Below are 16,576 nucleotides of genomic sequence, written 5' to 3'. Positions count from 1 at the left end.
TTGTCACATATGAAAAAATCAAATTATAATTGAAATCACCTATATTCATATGTGAATAGTTCTCACATGAACCTCCCGAGAGAGATATATATATATAGTTTGACCAATGGGGTGAAACATTAGTGGTACCGCCATCATTTGACCACATGAGGCCACATATGAAGGCAGATCATGGGTTCAAAACTTGCCAACGGCAAGTGGAGAAACTATATCTTGTGATCCGTACACCATTTCATTTGTAAGCCAACTACAAATGATACTAATTTTGCTGGTTTGATGATATCATTAACTTCTGTTTATCACTTTATTGTCTTTTTCATCAGGGGGGGTCTTTCCATAAAAGTGGAATTCTCAAATCCTAAGAAATGGTTGAAGTGGTTATAGGTTGTGCGGGTAATCTTATAGCTAGAATAGGAGAAAAGCTTATTTCCGAGACTCAACGTCACCTGGGATATGTGTTGTCGCATAAAAAATACATCAATGGCCTAAAGCAACAATTAGATATGTTAAAGATCAAATGGGAAGGAATAACACTAGATGTTGAAGAAGCCAAAAGAAACGGTGATATTGTTGCACCTGAAGTTGAGCAATGGTATGACGACGTGGAGATTATATGGGAAGACTCTACAAGATTTCTTGAAAAAGAAGTTCAAAAAACTAAGAGCACTCTAAATGGTTGGTTTCCAAATATCAAAGGACGTTACATATTAAGCAAGAAGGCGAAGAGTAAGACTGTGAAGCTTGCCTCGTTAAATGCTGTAGCATTTCGTAGGATAGCCCACCCTGCACCTCCACTAGCAGTAGGAGACAGATCCATTGGAGAGTTTAGAAACTTCGAATCTAGAATGCCAACGATAAATCTGCTGATGAAGTTGTTAAAAGATGACACTAGACAAATTATCAGCATATGTGGTATGGGAGGATCTGGAAAGACGACAATGGTGAAGGAAGTTGCCAGGCGTGTAAAAGGGGAGAAATTGTTTGATGAGATCATAATGGCGGTGGTGTCCAAAGAACCTGATTTGATGAGAGTTCAAGAAGAACTGGCAAAATGGTTGGGATTAAAATTTAAGGCAGCAACTTTAGATGGAAGGGCGGATGAACTATGGAAACGCCTACTCCAAAGCAAGAAAGGGAATCTTGTCATACTCGATGATGTGTGGAAACGTATTGATTTAGAGCGTATTGGGATTCCTTTTGGAAAAGGGTTCAATTGCAAAGTAGTATTGACTTCACGCAGCATAGATGCATGCAAAATGATGGGATGTGGTAATGATGATATTCTAGGACTTGACGTATTAACACCATCAGAAACATGGACTCTTTTGGGAGAGATGGTTGGTGAGTCGTTAAAGGATCCCGATCTGCTTGATACTGCCTCTGAGATTGCAAAGAAGTGTGGCGGCTTACCAATTGCAATAGTATGCCTTGGGAGGTCATTGAAGGACAAAAAGAAAGAAGTTTGGAACGATACACTTCAAAAACTGCAGAAGAATATTGTACCGGAAAATATTGAAGGTGTCAGGGAAGACGTGTATAAGTCTCTGCAAGCAAGTTACGATCTTCTGGAGGATGAGGAAGCCCAGAAAATCTTTCTTTTATGTTGCATGTATCCAGAATATGCAAATGTCCCGCTAGAAGCATTGGTACGATCTGGGACTGGCTTGGATTTCTTTAGAGGCGTCGACATTTTATCACAAGTAAGAGATAGGGTACATTCACTTACTGATAAACTTAAAAGCCGTTTCCTATTGTTAAGTGGTGACCGTAAGTCTACAGTAAAAATACACAGTGTTGTACGAGCTGTAGGAATATCAGTGGCATCTACATCTAAGCTAAATGCAAGAGGATTTAAGGCAATGGTTATACATGAGGATAGATGGCCAAGGGGTACGGCGTTTTCAGATTGCAACGCTGTTTCAGTTGTATCAAATGAGATATCCGAGCTTCCTACGCGTAGATCAAGTTTTCTAAACCTTTATTTTCTGCAACTTTCATGCCCTAAACTCTCTTTAGAGAAATTAAATACTATGTTTGACAGGATGCAGAGTGTAAAAGTTGTTGAATTGTGGAATATGTCTATATCACCATTGGCATCACTCTTCGTATCCTTGCCACGAGACATTTTTGTTTTGTGTATGGACTGCACAATGGAAACTATTGGTGATATTAGGCCTGAGGAGTTTACGAATCTTGAAATACTAAGCTTAGGAAATTGTGACATTAGAGAGTTGCCTAGGCAGATAGGAAAATTTGCTAATTTGAGGCTGCTAGACTTGAGTCGATGTCACTCGCTTGAAAGGATCTCCCCGGGTGTCATCTCAAGTTTGTGCCTACTAGAAGAATTAGACACCGGATCAAAGTGGTGGGGAGAAGAGGAAGAAGGGGATGCAAGCCTTGCAGAATTAGAGTCCTTGACGTATTTGATCTATTTAGGGATCCGCATTAAATCATCAAGTTGTCTTCCTAAATACTCTCTCTTTGGAAGACTCCAAAGATATGTAATATCTGTAGGAATTGATCTCAAAAAATCTCGCTCTTTTAATAACAAAATGCTTTTACTGAAGCTCGAGAATACAGATTCACATTTAGGTGGTGGCATCGACAAGTTGTTGCAGAGGAACACTGAGAAGGTGTTCCTGAGTGGAGATGGTATCAAAACCGCTCTGAACGATCTAGTTCCAAGTGGTTTTCAGCAAGTGAAGTATTTAACTGTTGAATGCTGTAACAATGAAGGGACAGAGTATCTTTATGATTACAGGTACGCATCAAACGGCAATGCTGTTTTCAGTAATCTAGAAAAACTACATATGGAAAAAATGTGGCATTTAAAGGGAATCTTAAGTCACAATATAAAAAATGTGGCATCAAACGGTCTTCCTGTTAAATCATTCTCAAGGTTGCGCAAGATCCATCTGTCAGTTTTACCCGAAATGACCCATTTGTTCAGTCAGTCAGTAGCAACAAATTTGGTGCACCTCGAAAGCCTTCATATAGAATATTGTACAAGTATGCAAGAAGTCATTCTAAATCCAAGGCCTTCAGCATTATCAAGTACCACTGAAAATAAGATCGTTTTCCCAAAGTTGCTCGAGTTAATCATCAACGATGTTGTAAGCCTCATATGTTTCTCCCAGGGGATCAACCTGCAACTTGAGTTTCCTCAACTAAGAGTATTAAAGCTTGAATATATACAAAATTTCCTTACCTTTTGTCCTGAGGAGATCTTTCATAACGGCACCAAGTTACAACCTCTAATTGACCACAAGGTTTGTCTCTTCTTGCATCTTCATATTGTTAAAATTGCCTAAATTCTGAATCTATCAGCGTGTCTTTTATCGGATGCAAAGTGTTGATCGAAATAGACTTGACAAATCTAAAATATTGTAGGTTGAATTTTCAAGCTTGGCTGAATTGACAATCACTAACGTTGGCAATATTAAAGAAGTGTGGTGTGGTCACCTACCGAATCTAGTACATCTACAAGGACTTTATATTCAATTCTGTCATATGATGGAAGAAGTGATTTTCATTCAACGACCCTCAGTAACTACGAAAGAAGAAAAGATAGTGTTCCTCAAGTTAAAAGAAGTAATCCTTTTTGGATTAAACAGGCTCACCTATTTCTGCCGAGGGATTGATCATGTTGAGTTTCCCCAACTGAGAATTCTACGACTTCGTTGGCTAACACATTTCAGAACTTTCTGTCGAGAAGAGAATGCTGGTCGTCACCCATCATATGTATTTAATGATAAGGTATGAATAATCATTCAAAATAGCCCTATATTGTGATATTGGAAAAATGTTTTAGATATGTCGTTTCTGTTGTCTTAGGTCTCATTTCCTAGTCTGGAGACGCTTGAAGTGTCTGAACTGGACAGTGTAGAGGAGTTATGGTCTAGCCAGCTTCCAACGAGCCAGTTTGGAAAACTAAAATATCTCAGAGTCGAGAAATGTCACAAACTGGTGAACATTTTTCCATCAGATTTGGAAACACTATTTCCGAATCTGGAAAAGTTAGAAGTGGAGAAGTGCGATTCACTTGAACAGGTGTGGGGTTCAAAAGGGATACAAATACGAAACCTAAAAAGTATAATCGTATACGACTGTCCAAGTTTGATGAATTTATGCTCTTTGTACACATTCAAAGGTCTTTCAAATCTACAGATTATAGATATATCCAACTGCAAATTGATGGTGAACGTAGTTGCAGACGAGAACAAAGATGGAATAACAATTGAACCTCTTTCTGTCAACAAACTCGAACAATTGAATCTTGCATTTCTGCCAAATCTTAATTGCTTTTCTGAAACGAAATGTGACATTGAACTAACAGAACTAACACATGTGATTGTCAAAAGTTGTCCAGAAATGATCACTTTCTCTGAAAGTTCAGTTATTACTCCAAAGCTTCAGTTTGCAGTGGTTGAAGGCGTAAAGATGACCGGTGACCTAAATAGCACCATTCGTGCTGCACATGCTTTCTAGATTCGAATATTAGGTATATACATATATAGATATTTGTTATTTTCATCAAACGTATTGTCACTTACCTTGTAGTTATACAATTACTTAATGATCTTAAACTTTTTGTTTTTTTCGTTTCATAATTACTTTTTGGTTGCAGATTTCTGTACGCTAAAATACAGAAAAACGATGAACTTCAACTGGAACAAAACGAGAGCAACATGGTATAAATGTTCTATATGATATCTGAATTTCAATAAACGCTTCCTTCGTTATATTCACTCAACTAGAAGCTTCAAAAGGATTGTTGATTTTACTTATATGTGTGACCTATTATGTTATCATGTAACTTAACAATATATACTACAGATTATGTCCTGTTGATCTTCGGCAGAACATACTTGTTATTATTTCATAATTCTGTCAATAATTTGCACTATAGGTTTGAAAGGAATATAATTAAGAGAGTAGTATTCTATAAAACGAGCAACGAAATATTAAAATCGAAAACAGAATGAAAGAAATAAGTGAAAGGCATTAACAAGCGTGCCCTGATGTCGCATTTGGTGAAAATTCGGCTAGAAAAAGTGAAAAAACTAAATCAGACTATTCGTTCTGCATTTGATGATTTTGGAATATTGGAATTTCCCCCAAAAATCTTTCAAAACTTCCTTGCCCACCAACTATTTGATGATTTTTCTCAAAGAAATTTACTCACTTTTCTTCATTTTTATCTCATTTTTCATCCGCAAAATCATTGATTCTTGGCCCGTAGCAAGAAAGCAAATTGATGGAAAAATAAAAAGTTTTGGCATAATCCATCATTAAGAACTTATTTGCTCAGGCTTTTGCAACGCGTGGGGTTAAATTTCTATGTAATTATCAGGGGCAAGGCAAGGTTGTAGAGCAAAATGCTTAGTAACTTGGTAAGTTCTTGGCAACTTCTCCACCAATAAGAAGCCAACAAGTGGTTTAGCCAAAAACTAACAAAAAAAAAATTATCCAATTTCTTGCCAAAAAAGGTATATGGTGTAATGGTAAAACTTCCAATAAGAAAAAAAAATTTACCGAATAAACTCTAAACTTTCATTAATTTTAAAACACAATACAACTAGATAAAACATTTAATTTAAATATACAACTAAACAACTAATGGCTATATTTTTTCCCTTTTACACTTTATTTATGCCCAACAAACACAACCATTTCAAACCACAACAATATTATCTCAAATCCTTTCTATCTTTATCAAATCATTTCAAATCACAACCAAATGGCGCATCATCCGTGGACTGAAGCAGAGGATATTTTGTTGATGAGGTGTTGGATGTTGAGGCAACCTGACCCTTTCATCGGTAGATGTGAAATGGCTAACCCAACTGAAAGCTTGTGGAACGACATCAATGAAATGTTCAACAGGTACACGACTGGAGGTCCACGGAGCGAACATCAACTAGCAAGTTACTTCAGAAGAATTCGACACACATGTAAGCACTTTGAGGCAATATGTATAAGATTGAATGCAGAGGGGAGGACCGTCTCTCATGAGTTGTTTTATGCAACGGCGCATCAGGAGTACCATGAGAAGTTTGGGAGGCGTTTCAGTTACGAGCACTATTTCAGGGAGCTTATCATGGTTGCTTTTTTAAGTGTTTCACTTATGAAGTGTGTTTTAGTATTTTAATTAAGTGTCTTCAGTGTTCTGAATTATGTAGTCTTTGAGTGTTTTAATAAAAGATGTCTACTTGGCAATTGAATAACAACTGAAATTTATTCATAATTGAAAAACATTACAAACATATCAAAGAGAAACATACAACATAATAGTGTTCTAGAACAATTTAAGAACATAAATTATTCATTGCTTTTGCCCGTATGATTAGATGGTCCAAGGTGATGACCGTAGAAGCAAGTTGTTCCACAACAATTTGAATCTTATCGATCTTCCCCTGCAAATAAGCAAATAAGTAAAGTATTGACACTCAAGAACAGTACAATGTTCGGTTTGTATATAATCGATTTCTTCTCGACACCATTGCTTCTTCGCATTTAGTTTTCACATAACTGCAACAAGTTCCTCTTTGACCCTTTGGTGGTCGAGGATATAAGCCATGATACTCTCATGCACTTGATCAACAGTCATTTTATTTGATGAAGAAGCCATTTTTCAGATGTATAAAAGTTTGTGTTTTGAGATAGTGTTTTAGATGAAGGACTCAGTATTTAAAGTTAAACTACAAAACGCTCCTTCAACGTTCAAAAATCAAGATATTTGCACAATTAGTCCCTCCAACGACAGAATTCAAAATATTTACACTTTCAGTTCCTCAAACGGCCAAAAATTCAAATACATTTACACTTCTAGTCCCTGAACGAATAGTTGTATTGTCACTCTATAAATACGAACCCAGAGCTCAATTGAGTTGCATTTTACCGTCAAAATATATTCGTCATTCTAAAAACTCACTCTTTCTAACCAAATGACATCCTCATCATCAAAAAAGAATGTTCACCGATCTCGTCTGACCGAAGATGAGATGAAAACACGAATCATCGCTGATATTAAAGAGGACACCCTCCTTCAAACTGAACTCTCTGGGGTCATGGGTTACCTGGGGGAGAAAAGATGATGATGCGACCATAAGGTAGAGGCAATACAAACGTCAGACTACAATGTTTCAAAGCACGAAGAGCACTATTCTTCATTTCTACATGGGGAGATCAACAACGTCAAGAGTGTAGTCGATGATGTTTTTAAGGACGGTCACACGTGGGGTGACCAATGCATTTGGACCGAATCGTACCAGGACAATTGCGGTGAGACAAAACCACGTGGGAAGTCAAATGTCCGCAACACGACAAGTGGTGGCTCGACGATTACGCTTACCATGGCTTAGGAAGTATGTCAATCAAAGATGATGATGAGTAATCGTACGCAATGTATTTTGTATTTTTATCATGTACTCTCTTTTTTAATTATGCGTTGTCTTTTTAGTGTAAAATGTGTTTTGTTAAAGTATATTTGAAAAATGTATGTGTATGTTGTATATGTATAATTTGAGGGGGTGGGGGGGGGGGAGTATAAAAAAAAGGCACGCTCCCACTAACACTTTTTCAGCCAAAATGAGGCACGTGGCACAAGCCCAACGTTCAGTAGCTGTCACACCCCGACTAAGGCAGAAAACTCGGGGGTGCAAGATAAAGCACACACGTACATGGATGTTACATAGGAAATAACTAAATGAGTGCATAGATTAAACATAAATAGTCGAATACATAGTTGAAATAAGCAACACATAAGTCATAACACATAGATTCAATAGCATTCGAATAATTCATACGATAAGTTCCCACGCAGGGGAAACGATTAGGCATAATGCCAACTAGCACATAGAAAAGCATGCAAAACTCCAAATCCTAAGCCTGAAGTCTGTTACGAGTCCCATGCTACCATCCTAGCCACGATTTGCTTGATTACCTGAAAGGAATATTTAAAAGAGTCAACACAGAGGTTGGTGAGTTCGTAGGTTTGAAATCATGTTTGTATGCTCGAAATCTTCGTTTAAATCACAAATCGTTTGCTTGAATAATCACTTGAAAACATTAATCAATTGATTGAATAAGTTTTATGCCGTCAATAGAATACGTGAATAACATAGTATGATGTGGATATAAACCTACTTATGATACATAAAGCATGAATACATATAAGCGTGCCCTTACAGTTGACATGGCTAGAATGAATACAAGTATGAAGCCGCTTACGATCCTAGACCTGGCTAAGTGAATCCCAATATGAAGCTGCTTACGGTCATAGACCTGGATAATTAAATACCAAAATGAAGCCACTTACAGTCATAGACTTGGCTAAGTGAATACCAATATGAAGCCGCTTACGGTCATAGACATGACCTGGCTAGAATGTATTTCAATATTGTACAATAGTCTAATAGCCACTGAATAGCAATGAAAACAATTACGACATTATTGAAAACACATTTTGTATTCCTTTCACCCCAAAACGTAAGTAAAAAGGGGCTACGAAAACTCACCTGACAACTAGCAACAAGCTTAAGCTACACATGAGTCAGAAAGCAAGTAACCGGTATGCAATCAATTTGTTACAAGTTATCACAACTAAGTATGTATCATTATAGAAAAATGTGCTCATAACGTGCCACCAAGTGTTAACTAAGTTGTCCAAAAGCGCTCAAGTTTGACTTTGACCAAAGTTCACAAGTTTGACTAAAGTTCACCAATTTACGAGTTTGACTAAGTTGACCAAATCGACTAAAGTTGACTAAATCGAGGTATTAATCGAAATTCGGGGTCTCAATTGAAAGTTGAGGTCTTAAATTGGATTCAAGGTCTTATTTTGAGTTTGGGGTCTTAATTGAGAATTTGGGGCAGTATTTCACTAAAGGACAAAATTGAAATTGAGAGGCTTGATTTAAGAGGCTAAACTAAGAGGCTAGTAATCTGGGGTAGTATTTCACTAAAAGATAAAATGAAATTGAGAGGCTAAAATAAGAGGCTAGTAATCTGGGTAGTGTTTCATTAAAAGACAAAATGAAATTGAGAGGTTAAATTGAATTTGCGAGGGTGTAATTGGAGTATCAATTGCAAGGTCGCAAATCTCAATTGTGAGGTCACAAATTCTGGGGAACTGAAATTGGAATAGTGAACGGGGTCGCAAATTGGGTGGCGGGGTCGCAAATGGGGGATGTTCTTCCCCAATTTTGTTCTAGAAAACCCTAATCGTTTCTTTCGATCGGAAAGGTATTTTTAACATCAAGTTGTACTTTTAGAACCACAAATATGATGGGAAAACATTACTAAAGTCGGAAACTCAAAAACGGACTTAAATCTTAAAGACCCATTTGAACAAAGTTTACAAAATTGTATAAAAATCCTTAAATCTCAAGATTTTGTTAACGAAAACACATGAAACTTTGACAAAAGTTGTAGTATATGATTCTAAACGTTTTGGACGTAAAAAGTTTAATACTTGGTGTGTGTAGTGCGTGTATTAAAAGAAAAACCGAAAGATACCAAAAGAAGAGCATAAAAATGGGTTTTGATTTTATACCTTAAATCTGTTAAATAGATGTTTGTGATGATGCTAAGGACGTAAAAACACTGTTATTGAAGCTAAATCTAAACAAAATAAGGTTTGATTTCCATAAAACTTGTTGTTTATGAAGTAGTGAAATGGGGTAGTAATATGAGGTAGTAAAATTGGTGTAGCAAAGGTGTATGTGTTTTTGCTAGGTGGCTAAGGTGGTGGAAAAGGAGTTTGTGTGAATGATGTGCGTTTTTATTTCTTGTCTTTAAATTTATGTTGTACAAGTAACTATCTAATCTAAACACACGTAACGAGCAGAGAACCTAGTCAGTGTAGTATAGCCTAGTGGTAAGTTACCGGATCGTTCGCAGGGACGCGTTGCGTTACCTAATCTAGTAGTACGTGTAATTCTAGTTTGTTTGGGGGTTTGTCATTAACTCCTAATAAATTAATACTTCTAATAGTAAATTAAAATCTAACCACACGCTTTGCGGCGAGAGGCTAATCTGAAAGTAGTTTGGAAAAAACAAATAACAGTAATTAAATTAAAATACTTGTTTGACATCTCCGATCTCATGGTGCGACCAAATACTATCCTACTGGTTTGTTAGCTTGTTGGAAACATAATCACGGTTCAGATTCTCGTTAGATTCACTTTGCCTAGTTAGTAGTGTTGTCATTAGACTCACACTACCCTTTAAAACAAATTCTCGCTAGATTCATTGTTTTAAGCATTAATGACCTAAAGTTTGTATTACTAATTCATCTTTTTATTACCTTGCTCTTAAGCCATGACCAGAAATAATTCCCTCCGGTGACCACAGTGCTCGTTTCCAAGTCAAAGGATCGCGTCTGGCATTGTTAAGCTTCATGTTCAATTCATCCTAGTTACTATGGTTCTGGATCCCTCGGCTACAAGTGAATCACTTTTTACTTCTAGTTATAGACCGACTCTTTTTCTGTCCTAGCATATTAGTTCTGGATCCCCCTTTCAATCCTTTGCAAAATGACGGTCTTTTTTCCTTCTTTCTTCCCGTGTTGGCTTATATCATCCAAGGTATTACTTAAAAAAGTTTTGATATATATATATGGATTGTGTGGAGTCCTAGTGGTCGACGGTGTTGCGATGGAATTCCTGGCCGTTGACAGTGTTGACTTATCATCGCAGCCTTCCTTTCCGCCTAGATTTCGTCGGAGACCCGCTGAAACTAAATAATCTCCTACTATGCTGTGTAGACGGTGTTGGTTATTGTTTTGCCGCCTATAGTTCACCGGAGACTCCTTCAAACGGTTCGATACAAAACCGGCCAGTTATTATAGATGAGTTTAACCGGTCTATAATTGAACCGATTGTACGATCGGTTTTTGTTGCAAACGGTTGGACTGACCGGTTCGGTTTTCAAATCAATTTTAGCCACTGTGGTCAAAGGAGGAGGGCCGTTCAAAAAGGGACAAAGGGAAAAAAAATTTTGCCCATAACCCCTGGGGTCAATGTATGGGGGCGTTACGTGCATTTTTTTGGACATAAAAGATGTTTTAGCCGGTTTTGTTCTTCTTAATAGAGAAATTTGTTTTTTTGTTCGTACCTAAAAGAAAATATATTGAATAAGTTGAGGTATTTCAAATTAAATAGCTCAAAAAATATTAACTTTTTCCGTTGAACAAGTCAAGAATATATTACTAACAAGAATTGAGGCATTCGTGTGAAAAAAAAAAAAAAATTCTCCCAAATTTAAAAGGCAGTTTGTTAAAAAGAAAAGTTATTATTATTATTGTTATTTCAAACAGCAAGAAAGAAATTTTATTAGTAAATAACATAATTAGTACATTAACAATGAGGAAACCTGCATTATAACATTAAAATAAAATAAAAATGAGTAAAACTCAAATTCAGGAAAACGAAACTGATGATAAAACGTGATTAAATACAAAATCTACTTAAGTGAACTAGTACAGCCATATAATAAAATATATAAATGGTTCTTGCTTCTATTGTATGCTGTTGCTTAAGTTGTGTTCTTTTGAGAACCGACACTTTCGATGAAAGCGTGTGCAGCACGAATGGTACTATTTAGGTCACCGGTCTTTGTTACGCCTTCAACCACTGCAAACTGAAGCTTTGGTGTAAGAACTGAACTTTCAGAGAAAGTGATCATTTCTGGACAACCCTTAACCATCACTTGTGTTAGTTCTGTTAGTTCAATGTCACATTTGGTATCAGAAAAGCAACTAAGATTTGGCAGAAATGCCAGATTCAGTTGTTCCAGTTTGTTGACAGAAAAAGCTTCAATCGTTTTTCCATCTTTCTTCTCATCTGCAACGACGGCCACCATCATTTTGCAGTTGGATATATCTAGAACCTGTAGATTCGAAAGACCTTTGAATGTGTACAAAGCGCACAAGCTCATCAAACTTGGACAGTCGCATACGATTATACTTTTCAGGTTTCGGATTTGTATCCCTTTTGTACCCCACACCTGTTCAAGTGAATCACACTTCTCCACTTCTAACTTTTCCAGATTAGGAAATAGTGTTTCCAAATCTGATGGAAAAATGTTCACCAGTTTGTGACATTTCTCCACTCTAAGATATTTTAGTTTTCCAAACTGGCTCGTTGGAAGCTGGCTAGACCATAATTCCTCTACACTGTCGAGTTCAGACACTTCAAGCGTCTCCAGACTAGGAAACGAGACCTAAGACAACAGAAACAACAGATGCTAAAAGTGCTTAGTTCGTAAGAAATGTATAGACATTAAAGAAATAGACCAACTATTTAGCTTATATCAGCTTTAAAGGATTTTACATAAAACTGAAACGACTTTCTGGAGCTGATACACAAATGCACAGTTGCACACGGAGTAATAGCTTTTCCCAATATCACAATACAGGGCTATTTAATATGATTTTCCGTACCTTATCATTGAATGCATACGATGGGAGATCAACATTCTCTTCCGGGCAGAAAGTTCTGAAATGTGCTAGCCAACGAAGCCGTAGAACTCTCAGTTGGGGAAACTCAACATGATCAATCCCTCTGCAGAAATAGGTGAGCCTGTTTAACCCAAAAAGGATGACTTCTTTTAACTTGAGGAAAACTAATATTTCTTCTTTTGTAGCAACCGAGGGTCGTTGAATGGAAATCACTTCTTCCATATTGTGACAGAATTGGATATATAGTCCTTGAAGATGTACTAGATTTGGAAAGCAACCACACCAAACTTCTTTAATATCGGCAACGTTTGTGATTGTCAATTCGGCCAAGCTTGAAAATTCAACCTACAATATTTTAGACTTGTCAAGTATACTTCTATCAACACTATGCATCCGATAAAAGACATATCAAAAACATATTTTTTCTTTTCCCGATAATGATACAATACGGATTTCGTCCTTAAAAATATCAATAAGGGGTAACTGGTGGGGTTATAGGTCATAGAGGTTGATCGGTAATGAGGCGATCTACTTCACGGAATCCTCCCTTAGCCACCATGGCTACACCCTAGGCTGACGGGCTCTGCCCTTAGCCATACGGGCTACACCCTTTTAAATATATTTTAACTCTTTTTGGAATGAGTTTTCATTTAAAAAAATTAAAAATGAAAAAGCAAAGTGAAAATAATTAAATGGGAAGAAAATTAGAAAATGTGTGGTTGAGATTTGTCCTTTGGTTTTCACCTTAGTTACTGTTTGCAAATGAAAATTTACCTCAGGAAACATATGTAAATTACTTTGATACCAATAAATTAACTATGATCATTCACATCGTATGATATATGATCATTCACATTTTTTACTAGTCAGTTTATAAAATGAATGATAGCCAACATTTTAAAAAATAGATAAGTACACTTCCATCAACACTCTGCATCCGATAAAAGATGTTCTGATAGGTTTAGAAGTTATGCAATTTATTTACAAAATGAAGATGCAAGAAGAGACAAACCTTGTGGTCAATTAGAGATTGTAACTTGGTGCCATTATGATATATCTCCTCAGGACAAAAGGTAAGGAAATTTTTTATATATTCAAGCTTTAATACTCTTAGTTGAGGAAACTCAAGTTGCAGGTTGATCCCATGGGAGAAACAAATGAGGCTTACAACATCGTTGATGATTAACTCGAGTAACTTTGGGAAAACGATCTTATTTTCAGTGGTACTAGATGCTGCTGAAGGCGTTGGATTTAGAATGACTTCTTGCATACTTGTACAATATTCTATATGAAGGCTTTCGAGGTGCACCAAATTTGTTGCTACTGACTGAGTGAACAAATGGGTCATTTCAGGTAAAACTGACAGATGGATCTTACGCAACTTTGAAAATGATTTAACAGGAAGACCTTGGCTATTATGACTTAAGATTCCCTTTAAAAGCCACATTTTTTCCATACGCAGTTTTTCTAAATTACTGAAAACAGCAGCACCATATGATGTGTAGCTGTAATCTAGAAGATATTCTGTCGCTTCATTGTTACAGCATTCAACGGTTAAATACTTCACTTGCTGAAAACCACCTGGAGCTAGCTCGTTTAGAGCCGTTTTGATACCATCTCCACTCAGGAACACCTTCTCAGTGTTTCTCTGTAACAACTTGTCAATGCCACCACCTAAATGTGTACCGGTACTTTTAAGCTTCAGTAGAAGCATTCTGTTATTAAAAGAGCGTGATTTTTCGATATGAACTCCTACAGATATTACATACCTTTGAAGTTTTTCAAAGAGAGAATTCTTAGGAAGGAAACTTAATGATTTAATACGGATCCCTAAATAGCTCAACTTAGTCAAGGACTCTAGTTCAGTGAGGCTTGCATCACCTTCTTCCTCTTCTCCCCACCACTTTGATCCCGTGTCTAATTCTTCTAGTTGGGATAAGCTTGAGATGACACCCGGGAAGATCCTTTCAAGCGAGTGACAACGACTCAAGTCTAGCAGCCTCAAATTAGCAAGATTTCCAATCTGCCTAGGCAACTCTATCATATCACAATTCCCTAAGCTCAGTATTTCAAGATCCACAAACTCCTCTGGCCTAATATCACCAATAGTTTCCATTTTGCAGTCCATACACAAAACACAAATGTCTCGTGGCAAGGATATGAAGAGTGATGACAATGATGGTACAGACATATTCCACAATTCAACAACTTTTACAGTCTGCATTCTGTCAAACATAGTATTTAATTTCTCTAAAGAGAGTCTGGGGCATGCAAGTTGCAGTAAATCAAGATTTTGAAAAGTTAATCTACGTGAAGGAAGCTCGGATATCTCATTTGATACAACTGAAAAAACGTTGCAATCTGAAAACGCCATACCTCTTGGCCATCTATCCTCATGTATAACCATTGCCTTAAATCCTCTTGCATTTAGCTTAGATGTAGATGCCACTGATATTCCTACAGCTCGTACAACACTGTGTATTTTTACTGTAGACTTACGGTCACCACTTAACAGTAGGAAACGGCTTTTAAGTTTATCAGTAAGTGAATGCACCCTATCTCTTACTTGTGATAAAATGTCGACGCCTCTAAAGAAATCCAAGCCAGTCCCAGATCGTACCAATGCTTCTAGCGGGACATTTGCATATTCTGGATACATGCAACATAAAAGAAAGATTTTCTGGGCTTCCTCGTCCTCCAGAAGATCGTAACTTGCTTGCAGAGACTTATACATTTCCCTGACACCTTCAATATTTTCCGGTACAATATTCTTCTGCAGTTTTTGAAGTGTATCGTTCCAAACTTCTCTCCTTTTGTCCTTCAATGACCTCCCAAGGCATATTATTGCAATTGGTAAGCCGCCACATCTTATTACAATCTCATAGGCCGTATCATGTAAATTGGGATCATCTAAAGACTCACCAACCATCTCTCCCAAAAGACTCCATGTTTCTGGTGGTGTTAACATGTCAAGTTCTAGAATATCATCATTACCACATCCCATTTGTTTGCCTACGTCTACGTTACGTGAAGTCAATACTACTTTGCAACTGAACCCTTTTCCAAAAGGAATCCCAATACGCTCTAAATCGATATGTTTCCACACATCATCGAGTATCACAACATTTCGCTTCTTGCTTTGGAGTAGGCGTTTCCATATTTCATCCGCCCTTCCATCTAAAGTTGCTGCCTTAAATTTTAATCCCAACCATTTTGCCAGTTCTTCTTGAACTCTCATCAAATCAGGTTCTTTGGACACCACCGCCATTATGATCTCATCAAACAATTTCTCCTCTCTTACACGCCTGGCAACTTCCTTCACCATTGTCGTCTTTCCAGATCCTCCCATACCACATATACTGATAATTTGTCTAGTGTCATCTTTTAACATCATCATCAGCTGATTTATCGTTGGCATTCTAGATTCGAAGTTTCTAAACCCTGTAATGGATCTGTCTCCTACTGCTAGTGGAGGTGCAGGGAGAGCTATCCTACGAAATGCTACAGCATTTAATGAGGCGAGCTCCAAAGTCTTCTTTATCGCCTTCTTGCTTAAAATATAACGTCCTTTGATGTTTGGAAACCAACCATTTAGAGTGCTCTTAGTTTTTTGAACTTCATTTTCAAGAAATCTTGTAGAGTCTTTCCATATAATCTCCACGTCGTCATACCATTGCTCAACTTCCGGTACAACATATTCACCGTTTCTCATGGCTTCTTCAACATCTAGGTTTATTCCTTCGCGTTTGATCTTTAACATATCTAATTGCTGCTTTAGGCCATTGATGTATTTTTTATGCGACAACACATATCCCAGCTGGTGACATCCAGTCTTACAAGCAAACTTTTCTCCTATTTTGGCTAAAAGATTACCGGCAAAACCTTTCACCACATCAACCATTTCTTAGGAACTGAGATTTCCACTTTTCTGGAAAAAGACAAAGTGAAAATGTATCAAACTATAGATTAGTAACTAATTAAATGCTGGTTCATTTTTAATTGGATTTTGTTAGTAATTTAATGTAAATGAGAGTCGTGGATCCTGGAATTTTATATGTCGGGGGCTAAAATTGATTTTACCTTAATGACAAGATTAAAAGTTTATGACTGGGT

The 16,576-nt window shown here is 37.0% G+C and overlaps 2 protein-coding genes across 2 annotated transcripts; one reads left to right on the top strand and one right to left on the bottom strand.

Annotated features, from left to right (window-relative positions):
* Positions 1 to 365: 365 nt before the first annotated feature.
* LOC122583417 (probable disease resistance protein At4g27220) lies at positions 366 to 4,863 on the top strand. Its single transcript, XM_043755822.1, has 4 exons — positions 366 to 3,269; positions 3,391 to 3,756; positions 3,835 to 4,501; positions 4,628 to 4,863. Exons 1-3 carry the CDS (start codon positions 366 to 368, stop codon positions 4,486 to 4,488), a joined length of 3,924 nt encoding a protein of 1,307 aa, XP_043611757.1. The 3' UTR covers positions 4,489 to 4,501; positions 4,628 to 4,863.
* A 6,566-nt stretch (positions 4,864 to 11,429) lies between these two features.
* LOC122583416 (disease resistance protein At4g27190-like) lies at positions 11,430 to 16,364 on the bottom strand. The gene is made up of 3 exons (XM_043755821.1): positions 13,476 to 16,364; positions 12,446 to 12,808; positions 11,430 to 12,225 (listed from the first exon to the last, which is right to left on the bottom strand). The coding sequence occupies exons 1-3, from the start codon at positions 16,362 to 16,364 to the stop codon at positions 11,539 to 11,541; spliced, it is 3,939 nt and encodes a 1,312-aa protein (XP_043611756.1). The 3' UTR covers positions 11,430 to 11,538.
* Between the last annotated feature and the right edge of the window lie 212 nt (positions 16,365 to 16,576).

Source organism: Erigeron canadensis, chromosome 9 (genome assembly GCF_010389155.1).
Source record: "Erigeron canadensis isolate Cc75 chromosome 9, C_canadensis_v1, whole genome shotgun sequence".
NCBI classification, from domain to species: Eukaryota; Viridiplantae; Streptophyta; class Magnoliopsida; order Asterales; family Asteraceae; genus Erigeron; species Erigeron canadensis.
The sequence above is the reverse complement of the archived record's forward strand: the minus strand, read 5'-3'. Positions and strand labels throughout refer to the sequence as shown.

Coding starts and splice junctions, on each gene's coding strand:
- LOC122583417 (XM_043755822.1), top strand. CDS start 366: ATGGTTGAAGTGGTTATAGGTTGTGCGGGTAATCTTATAGCTAGAATA. Junction 3,270..3,390: donor AACCTCTAATTGACCACAAG/GTTTGTCTCTTC, acceptor AAAATATTGTAG/GTTGAATTTTCAAGCTTGGC. Junction 3,757..3,834: donor CATATGTATTTAATGATAAG/GTATGAATAATC, acceptor CTGTTGTCTTAG/GTCTCATTTCCTAGTCTGGA.
- LOC122583416 (XM_043755821.1), bottom strand. CDS start 16,364: ATGGTTGATGTGGTGAAAGGTTTTGCCGGTAATCTTTTAGCCAAAATA. Junction 12,809..13,475: donor AATCTCTAATTGACCACAAG/GTTTGTCTCTTC, acceptor AAAATATTGTAG/GTTGAATTTTCAAGCTTGGC. Junction 12,226..12,445: donor CGTATGCATTCAATGATAAG/GTACGGAAAATC, acceptor CTGTTGTCTTAG/GTCTCGTTTCCTAGTCTGGA.